Source organism: Takifugu flavidus, unplaced genomic scaffold (genome assembly GCF_003711565.1).
Source record: "Takifugu flavidus isolate HTHZ2018 unplaced genomic scaffold, ASM371156v2 ctg622, whole genome shotgun sequence".
NCBI lineage: Eukaryota > Metazoa > Chordata > Actinopteri > Tetraodontiformes > Tetraodontidae > Takifugu > Takifugu flavidus.
This window is the reverse complement of record NW_026622234.1, coordinates 1-10,783: the sequence shown is the minus strand read 5'-3', so window position 1 is coordinate 10,783 and position 10,783 is coordinate 1. Positions and strand designations below refer to the sequence as shown.

The following is a 10,783-nucleotide window of genomic DNA, read 5'->3' as shown; positions in this document are numbered from 1 at the left end:
TGACCCTTCAATCGCTCATCTGTGACCCCTCACTCGCTCATCTGTGACCCCTCACTCGCTCATCTGTGACCCTTCAATCGCTCATCTGTGACCCCTCACTCGCTCATCTGTGACCCTTCAATCGCTCATCTGTGACCCCTCACTCACTCATCTGTGACCCTTCAATCGCTCATCTGTGACCCCTCACTCGCTCATCTGTGACCCCTCACTCGCTCATCTGTGACCCTTCAATCGCTCATCTGTGACCCCTCACTCGCTCATCTGTGACCCCTCACTCGCTCATCTGTGACCCCTCACTCGCTCATCTGTGACCCCTCACTCGCTCATCTGTGACCCCTCACTCGCTCATCTGTGACCCCTCACTCGCTCTGTGACCCCTCACTCGCTCATCTGTGACCCCTCACTCGCTCATCTGTGACCCCTCACTCGCTCATCTGTGACCCTTCACTCGCTCATCTGTGACCCTTCACTCGCTCATCTGTGACCCCTCACTCGCTCATCTGTGACCCCTCACTCGCTCATCTGTGACCCCTCACTCGCTCATCTGTGACCCTTCACTCGCTCATCTGTGACCCTTCACTCGCTCATCTGTGACCCCTCACTCGCTCATCTGTGACCCTTCACTCGCTCATCTGTGACCCTTCACTCGGTCACTTGACCTGCAGCAGCATCATGTGACCTGCAGCAGCATCATGTGACCTGCAGCAGCGTCAGGTGACCTGCAGCAGCATCATGTGACCTGCAGGGTAGAGGGTTAGGGTAGAGGGTCGGGTTAGAGGGTCTGCTGCAGGTCACATGACGCTGCTGCAGCATCAGGTGAGCTGCAGCAGCATCATGTGACCGGCAGCAGCATCAGGTGACATGCAGCAGCGTCATGTGACCTGCAGCAGCATCAGGTGACCTGCAGCAGCATCAGGTGACATGCAGCAGCGTCATGTGACCTGCAGCAGCGTCATGTGACATGCAGCAGCGTCATGTGACCTGCAGCAGCGTCATGTGACCTGCAGCAGCATCAGGTGACCTGCAGCAGCGTCATGTGACCTGCAGCAGCATCAGGTGACCTGCAGCAGCGTCATGTGACCTGCAGCAGCGTCATGTGACCTGCAGCAGCATATGTGACCTGCAGCAGCGTCAGGTGAGCTGCAGCAGCATCATGTGACCTGCAGCAGCGTCAGGTGACATGCAGCAGCATCATGTGACCTGCAGCAGCGTCATGTGACCTGCAGCAGCATCAGGTGACATGGAGCAGCATCAGGTGAGCTGCAGCAGCATCATGTGACCTGCAGCAGCATCAGGTGAGCTGCAGCAGCATCATGTGACCTGCAGCAGCATCAGGTGAGCTGCAGGAGCATCATGTGACCGGCAGCAGCATCAGGTGACATGCAGCAGCGTCATGTGACCTGCAGCAGCGTCATGTGACCTGCAGCAGCATCAGGTGAGCTGCAGCAGTGTCATGTGACCTGCAGCAGCATCAGGTGACATGCAGCAGCGTCATGTGACCTGCAGCAGCGTCATGTGACCTGCAGCAGCGTCATGTGACCTGCAGCAGCATCAGGTGACCTGCAGCAGCGTCATGTGACCTGCAGCAGCATCAGGTGACCTGCAGCAGCGTCATGTGACCTGCAGCAGCATCAGGTGACCTGCAGCAGCATCATGTGACCTGCAGCAGCATCAGGTGAGCTGCAGGAGCATCATGTGACCGGCAGCAGCATCAGGTGACATGCAGCAGCGTCATGTGACCTGCAGCAGCATCAGGTGAGCTGCAGCAGTGTCATGTGACCTGCAGCAGCATCAGGTGACATGCAGCAGCGTCATGTGACCTGCAGCAGCGTCATGTGACCTGCAGCAGCGTCATGTGACCTGCAGCAGCATCAGGTGACCTGCAGCAGCGTCATGTGACCTGCAGCAGCATCAGGTGACCTGCAGCAGCGTCATGTGACCTGCAGCAGCATCAGGTGACCTGCAGCAGCATCAGGTGACATGCAGCAGCGTCATGTGACCTGCAGCAGCGTCATGTGACCTGCAGCAGCGTCAGGTGACCTGCAGCAGCGTCATGTGACCTGCAGCAGCATCAGGTGACCTGCAGCAGCGTCATGTGACCTGCAGCAGCATCAGGTGACCTGCAGCAGTGACCCCGGGAGACATGATGACGTTGTCCACAGAACACTCAGCTGCATTCAGGAACTTCCTGTTGAGGGTAAAGTCACGTCGCTGGACATCAGCAGTGATCACCGGCAGCTGCTCAGCTGTTGCCGTGGACAACCACCTCCAGCTGTTGGATCTGAGGAGGCGGAGTAATGAGTGCACCTCCTTCAGGTACAACGATTAACATTAACCCTGAATTAATGATCATCTGTGATCAGGTCAACTCTCACTGTGTGTGTGTGTCTGTGTGTCTGTGTGAGTGCGTGTGTGTGTGTCTGTGTGAGTGCGTGTGTGTGTGTCTGTGTGTGTGTCTGTGTGAGAGTGTGTGTGTGTCTGTGTGTCTGTGTGTGTGTCTGTGTGTGACAGAGCTGATGGATTCAGTTGTGGCAGTGACAGCACCAAAGCCGTCATCAGGTCAGTTCTGGTCCACTTTTCTCCTTCCTGTCATGGCGGCTTCACATGGTCTGGTGACGTCAGTAGATTCGCCTCAATGCCGTCGTCGCGCGTTAGGGTTAGAGGGTCAGGGTAGAGGGTCAGGGTAGAGGGTCAGGGTGGTAGAGGCTCAGGGTAGAGGGTCAGGCTCAGGGTAGAGGGTCAGGGTTAGAGGGTCAGGGTAGAGGGTCAGGGTAGAGGGTCAGGGTAGAGGGTCAGGGTAGAGGGTCAGGGTTAGAGGGTCAGGGTAGAGGGTCAGGGTAGAGGGTCAGGGTTAGAGGGTCAGGGTAGAGGGTCAGGGTCAGGGTTAGAGGGTCAGGGTTAGAGGGTCAGGGTAGAGGGTCAGGGTAGAGGGTTAGGGTAGAGGGTCAGGGTAGGTAGAGGGTCAGGGTAGGGTAGAGGGTCAGGGTTAGAGGGTCAGGGTAGAGGGTCAGGCTCAGGGTAGAGGGTCAGGGTTAGAGGGTCAGGGTTAGAGGGTCAGGGTAGAGGGTCAGGGTAGAGGGTCAGGGTAGAGGGTCAGGGTTAGAGGGTCAGGGTAGAGGGTCAGGGTAGAGGGTCAGGGTTAGAGGGTCAGGGTAGAGGGTCAGGGTAGAGGGTCAGGGTTAGAGGGTCAGGGGGAGTTAGAGGGTCAGGGTCAGGGTTAGAGGGTCAGGGTTAGAGGGTCAGGGTAGAGGGTCAGGGTAGAGGGTTAGGGTAGAGGGTCAGGGTAGAGGGTCAGGGTAGAGGGTCAGGGTTAGGGGGTCAGGGTTAGAGGGTCAGGGGGTTAGGGTTATCCGAGGATATTGGAAGGAGTCCCTTGGTGAGATCCCAATGTTGCTCAACTGCCACTCCCAAAACCCCTGGAGGCCCCTGGAGGCCTCTGGAGGCCCCTAGAGGCTCCTGGAGGCCCCTGGAGGCCCTTGGAGGCCCCTGAAGGCCTCTGGAGGCCCCTGGAGGCCTGAGAGGAGATCTGAGAGGTTGATCTTCATCAGGAGTTCTAGTTGTGAGTCCAGGACCGAGTACGAGCTCACGGATCAGGTTCAATTTTTGTGGGGTCGTACTGTGTTGAAGGTTGTAGCCATGCTAATGCTATAACGTCAACAGCCCAGATGGAGGTTTTCTGGCAGCCGGGTCAGCTGACGGCACCCTTTACATCTGGAACGTGTCCACTGGCAAGATGGAGCGACACCTGCCTGGAAAGCACATGTGAGATATTGAAAGATGAGCATCATTTTGCTTCAAATCTGTGGAAATTATGTTATACAATAAGCTAATAAGCTGACAGTCATGTCTCCCTATTGTCAGTGGGAAAATAGCATGCATGCTAACAGGCCAGGACAAATGCTAACATGTATTATTGAGTGAGCAGACCCCAGAATGATGAAGGTTCCTTTCATGGCTCCTCTGTCTCTCCTCAGCTCAGCTATCAGCGCTGTGTCCTGGTCTCCATCTGGGAAGTATGTTGTCAGTGTGGATAAGGGTCGGACGGCTGTGCTGTGGAGTGACGTCTGAACACTCCTGCTGCGTTGGACCAGCCGGATAAAAATAACGCTTTTCTGATGGTGTTGCTTCAGGATGAAAGCTGAGATTAATTTGAACTGGACGAGTGACGGGGATCAGGTGATCGCCTGAGGCCGTGAGAGGTGTGAACGCACCACAGAAAAAAGGCAACTGACATCGTTACAAGGTCAAAAGGACCTTTTTTTAATTTAATATTGAAATCTTCAAAGACTCATCTATGAAAAGAGTTGTGGTGAACACACGAGTTAAAGCTACTGCAGCTAATCTGGGTGGAACGTTCCCTCGCTGGCCACGTTACGAGGTCTTTAATATGTTGACTGGCTCGTTAACACAAATACCCGATCAGCCGATGACATGGCTGCAGATGTGTTCAGGACCATTTGCTGAAGTTCAAGCCGAGCCTCAGACGGGTTTTAAGTGACTCTCATTATAATAACTGAGGCCACAGTTTGAGTCACCAAACTTGGACGATAGAAGACTGAAAAACAAGTCTGTGACATTCAGAAGGTTTGGTGGAAAGGGTTAGGGTTCTCCTGCTCCTCTCGTATGGCTGGCCCGGGCTGGTGCTGGTCCAATGGTGGGGTGTATATTATGCATGTTCATCCCTTTAGGTCCACAGTGTATCCGTCTTCTGATGGCTACTTCTCCCTGTCACAATGCACATATCATCTCAAACTGGCTTTTTGCAACATGAAAGTGAGTTCCAGTCACAAGATCTCAACCCAATAGAGCAATTTGGGACGTGGTGGAATGCACGATTCGCATCATAGATGTGCAGCTGACAAATCTGCAGAAACTGAGTGATGCTAATATTTCTGAGGAATGTTCCCAACACAAGCTAGTTCTGCAGGGAGTGGGTCCAACCTTTTACCAGCAAGGTGGACCCAAAAAGGTACCTAAGAAAGTACCTGATAAAGTGGTGGGTGGGTGAGTGTATGTCACCTTTGAGTTGACCGAGTCGTGTTGCTGAGTTCAGGTTAGCTTCTTGTGCCTGCTGATTTTAGCTTTTTGTTAGCAGAAGTTTCTTCAGCCTGCGTGGCGTCGCTGCCTTCACGTTTAATAGAGTTATGTTTAATAGATCAATCAAAAGATTTGGGATTTTATTAGGGTCTTTCAGCCTGTCAGAGCTGCGCTCATACATGGTTTGAATGTTTCAAAACTCATTAAAAAGCAGTCATGATATCCTACACACGGTTTTTCCTTCTGGATTTTAATTTATTTTCAAATGTCTTGAGTCATTTTTTAAATATATGCGCCACTTGTTTTACATCAGCGTCAGATTTTCTTCTTTAAAATGTTTGTGACTAATAAATACAGAATTACAATGTGTGGAGATGGTTTTTCATGTCAAATGTAGAAATTGTGAAGGTGACAACTTGATTTTTGATATTCAGACGTGTTGCTAATGAAGGAAAAGCTGAAACGATCCCAAAAACATTCATCTGCTGTCAGAAAGTTAGAGAAGCCACCAGTCCTGTGAGTCCTGCAGCATTTAACTGGTGTGGAGGCAGGGAGCTGGGGGAGGGGCGGGGTCACATCGGGAAGGGGGGGGTCACATCGGGGGGCGGGGCGACAGTGGGCGGGGCGGGGGCTTGAATGGTTGTTCAGTCCCAGCTGAGATGGAGCCTTCTGTTATTTACTTCCTGCTTAAAATCGCAACAGTCTGATGACCACTTCCTGAGAGAGAGCTCTTTTTTGTTTCCACGGCAACAGCATCGCTCATCCTCCATCCTCTTTATCATCATCTCTCTGTCCAGCTGTGTTCAGCTCCTCATCATCAACGCCATGGTGGATAAAGCAACCAGGTAGTGAGTCTGTTTATTCCAACAGCGTTTTTATGTCTTTCACTGCTGAGAATCTGGTCCAGTAGATCTGCTGATCCTCTCTGTGGATCTGGATCGGCTTCATATGGTGGTCTTGGCATGTTGTGTTATTATTGTGTATTATTATTGTGATATTCCAGAAACAGATGCAGTTTTTAAATGTTGAGTTTATTTATGAAGAAATATTCTCATCCATTCATACTGGTCTCATTCAGACCCACTACTGGTCTCATTCAGACCCACTACTCGTCTCATTTAGACCCACTACTGGTCTCATTCAGACCCACTCATGGTCTCATTCAGACCCACTCATGGTCTCATTCAGACCCACTAATGGTCTCATTCAGACCCACTACTGGTCTCATTCAGACCCACTAATGGTCTCATTCAGACCCAGCAACTGGTCTCATTCAGACCCAGCTACTGGTCTCATTCAGACCCAGCTACTGGTCTCATTCAGACCCACTAATGGTCTCATTCAGACCCAGCAACTGGCCTGCTGGTTGAAGAGTCACTGAAATAGACCCGTCTGACAAGCTGAAACAGGCTGAAGAATGAACCCATCCTGCCCCCATTCAGAGACCTTCAACAACAGACGAGGAACCAACTGAGGAGGATCTATCAGTCTATCATCAAAGAAACATCAAGATGATCCACAAGACTTGTTGGATCCTGACACAACTGCTCTGTGAACAGTGGACCAGTTCCCCCAGAACCACAGACCAGGTACCAGGAATCAGGAACCACGATGACTGACTAGAAATAGCTTCACTAACTAGAGACAGCTTCACTAACTAGAGATAGCTTCACTAACTAGAGATAGCTTCACTGACTAGAGATAGCTTCACTAACTAGAGATAGCTTCACTGACTAGAAATAGCTTCTCTAACTAGAGATAGCTTCACTGACTAGAGACAGCTTCGCTGACTAGAAATAACTTCTCTAACTAGAGACAGCTTTACTGACTAGAGATAGCTTCACTAACTAGAGACAGCTGCACTGACTAGAGACAGCTTCACTAACTAGAGATAGCTTCACTGACTAGAGATAGCTTCACTAACTAGAGATAGCTTCTCTAACTAGAGATAGCTTCACTGACTAGAGACAGCTTCTCTAACTAGAGACAGCTTCACTAACTAGAGATAGCTTCACTGACTAGAGATAGCTTCACTGACTAGAGACAGCTTCTCTAACTAGAGACAGCTTCACTAACTAGAGATAGCTTCACTGACTAGAGATAGCTTCACTAACTAGAGATAGCTTCTCTAACTAGAGATAGCTTCACTGACTAGAGACAGCTTCTCTAACTAGAGACAGCTTCACTAACTAGAGATAGCTTCACTGACTAGAGATAGCTTCACTGACTAGAGACAGCTTCTCTAACTAGAGACAGCTTCACTAACTAGAGATAGCTTCACTGACTAGAGATAGCTTCACTGACTACAGACAGCTTCTCTAACTAGAGACAGCTTCACTAACTAGAGACAGCTTCACTAACTAGAGACAGCTTTACTGACTAGAGATAGCTTCACTAACTAGAGACAGCTGCACTGACTAGAGACAGCTTCACTAACTAGAGACAGCTTTACTGACTAGAGATAGCTTCACTAACTAGAGACAGCTGCACTGACTAGAGACAGCTTCACTAACTAGAGACAGCTTTACTGACTAGAGATAGCTTCACTAACTAGAGACAGCTTCTCTAACTAGAGACAGCTTCACTAACTAGAGATAGCTTCACTGACTAGAGATAGCTTCACTGACTAGAGATAGCTTCACTGACTACAGACAGCTTCTCTAACTAGAGACAGCTTCACTAACTAGAGACAGCTTCACTAACTAGAGACAGCTTCACTGACTAGAGATAGCTTCACTAACTAGAGACAGCTTCACTAACTAGAGATAGCTTCACTGACTGGAGATAGCTTCACTGACTAGAGATAGCTTCACTAACTAGAGACAGCTTCACTAACTAGAGACAGCTTTACTAACTAGAGATAGCTTCACTGACTAGAAATAGCTTCTCTAACTAGAGATAGCTTCACTGACTAGAGACAGCTTCGCTGACTAGAAATAACTTCTCTAACTAGAGACAGCTTTACTGACTAGAGATAGCTTCACTAACTAGAGACAGCTGCACTGACTAGAGACAGCTTCACTAACTAGAGATAGCTTCACTGACTAGAGATAGCTTCACTGACTAGAGACAGCTTCTCTAACTAGAGACAGCTTCACTGACTAGAGATAGCTTCACTAACTAGAGACAGCTTCACTAACTAGAGACAGCTTACTGACTAGAGATAGCTTCACTAACTAGAGACAGCTTCTCTAACTAGAGACAGCTTCACTAACTAGAGATAGCTTCACTGACTAGAGATAGCTTCACTGACTACAGACAGCTTCTCTAACTAGAGACAGCTTCACTAACTAGAGACAGCTTCACTAACTAGAGACAGCTTCACTGACTAGAGATAGCTTCACTAACTAGAAACAGCTTCACTGACTAGAGACAGCTTCACTGACTGGAGACAGCTTTCCTGACTAGAGACAGCTTCACTAACTAGAGACAGCTTCTCTAACTAGAGACAGCTTCACTAACTAGAGACAGCTTCTCTAACTAGAGACAGCTTCACTAACTAGTACTAAGCTCAATTAACAGATGTGGAGCTCGGTGTGGCGGCTCCTCATCAGTCGGTGAGGCTGTGTTTACCTTCACAGGTGTTTACCGGCACATTTCCACGTACCAACGCTCCAACACAGACAGACGTGACAGGAGGACTCATCAGCTAAGCACCTGATTGATTATTGATCAGCCAGATTGTCCTGATCAGTTGGACGAACCCTTCTGTGAGGACAGAACTCTGCCGACAGACCAGTGGAAATAATTGAAATCAGCTGCTGGTTAGAGTAACAAGTGCAGTCTGCTGTAACCAAGAGTCTACTAACCACCAGTCTGATAACCAACGGCCTGCTAACCAAGAGTCTACTAACCACCAGTCTGATAACCAACAGCCTGCTAACCAACAGTCTACTAACCACCAGTCTGATAACCAACAGCCTGCTAACCAACAGTCTACTAACCACCAGTCTGATAACCAACAGCCTGCTAACCAAGAGTCTACTAACCACCAGTCTGATAACCAACAGCCTGCTAACCAACAGTCTACTAACCACCAGTCTGATAACCAACAGCCTGCTAACCAACAGTCTACTAACCAACTGAACTAAAACTCTCCCAGGAAATGGTGTGAACTGAAACACCACAAAAGAAGAAAAGATCCAAAAGTGCAACTGTTGATCTTCATATTTTATAGTTTTAAAACTTTTTCCCTCTGTCCTTCTCGCTTCTCTCGCCATCACGTTTGCTTTTCTTCCCACTAAATGTTCGTTGGCTCTTCTGGGGATGAATCTTTAATCACTTCCTGTTCCTGTCCTGATGAGTCTAAAGTGGTCTGACAGCCTCCTGCTGAACCACTGAGGAAACCTGATACGTCTCCATGGTTTCCCTCTGCTGTCGTGTTTAATTCTGCATTTTATAATCAGTCATGAAGAGGTTAATTAGTGACGGTGGTCAGGACTCAGGTGCTGTTTGTGCCGAGTTTCCTGCTGATTTCTGCCGGATCTGTTGCTGCTGTGTTTCTGGCAGCTGATTGGATGAAGTTTATGGATGATGATGATGACGATGATGATGACGATGACGATGATGAGCAGACAGTCACATGCTGAGCAAGCTCCCAGGAGCCTCGGCAGTTTCTGCTAAAACAGCATCCTGATGCTAATGGAGTCCAATTTATGACCACATTAACGAGGGAAGAGGGAGGAAATGATGAGAAGCACCTGCAGCTGAAGCTGATGACGGCGGGCCAGAACACGAACGGCCACCTGAGGCAGGTTGGAGTCACATGATCTCAAACTCTGTGTGTTTTTCTATTTCAGAGTCTTTAAAAAAGCTAGTCCCAATGGAAAGGTGAGTGTTACACCTGTGGCATCCCACCTGTTAGGGTTAGCATCTGAGTGGCTGTTGTGTCTCTTCCATCAGCTCACCGTCTACCTGGGGGAGAGACGACTTCATGGACCAGGTGGATCAGGTGGAGCCTGTCGGTGAGGACCAGTCTTGATAAAAGTTCCTGTTTTCAGTGGCTCTGAAGCCTGAAATGTTGCTCAGCAGATTTTCTCAGGTGAGCAACACTTGAATATTTTGCAGATGGCGTCATATTGATCGAGCCGGAATACCTGAAAGCCAGGAAAGGTGAGACGTTGTGGTTGGACCGTTGTGATTGTGTGTTCCTCATCAGCAGGACGTTTTCATTCTGTCACGACACAGAACCACAGATTTATAGATGAATCAAAGGAATTCTATTGATTTTAAAAACACAGTTGATTCAAAAAAATGTTGTTGCAAAAATCTTGATCCGTTTTTTCAGATTTATTTTAGAGCAGATGAAAAGTCGGACTGACTCTGATTTCAGTGGCCGGCTGGTGACCACTGGTCTAGACAGTAACTGCTTATTAACGGACCCGGCACCCAGACCAGAACCAGACTCAGATATCTGTGTTCTGCCTCCAGTGTTTGTCACCTTGACCTGTGCGTTCCGTTATGGTCGAGAAGATCTGGACGTTCTCGGCTTGACGTTTCGAAAAGACCTATTTGTGGCGAACAGCCAAGTGTTCCCGCCTTCAGCGGAACAGGAAACCCGTCTGACGCTTCTCCAGGAACGCTTGATGAAGAAGCTGGGAGAACACGCGCACCCGTTCACCTTCCAGGTACCGAGCCTCTCACTGGCCCAGGGCCTCATTCAGGCACCAGAAATCTGAAAAGGGTCATTTCTGATGTAAATTGGTGCAAGTGTCAGTTCGAGCAGAACCTGGATCACTTTACAGGA

General features: G+C 49.2%; 1 protein-coding gene and 1 pseudogene across 1 annotated transcript; both read left to right on the top strand.

The window, feature by feature from the left end:
* The first annotated feature begins 1,980 nt into the window (after nucleotides 1–1,980).
* Nucleotides 1,981–5,402, top strand: LOC130520982 (autophagy-related protein 16-like). The gene is made up of 4 exons (XM_057024653.1): nucleotides 1,981–2,316; nucleotides 2,512–2,559; nucleotides 3,661–3,762; nucleotides 3,975–5,402. The coding sequence occupies exons 1-4, from the start codon at nucleotides 2,144–2,146 to the stop codon at nucleotides 4,066–4,068; spliced, it is 417 nt and encodes a 138-aa protein (XP_056880633.1). The 5' UTR covers nucleotides 1,981–2,143; the 3' UTR covers nucleotides 4,069–5,402.
* A 267-nt stretch (nucleotides 5,403–5,669) lies between these two features.
* Nucleotides 5,670–10,738, top strand: LOC130520981 (beta-arrestin-1-like; annotated as a pseudogene).
* Nucleotides 10,739–10,783: the final 45 nt, after the last annotated feature.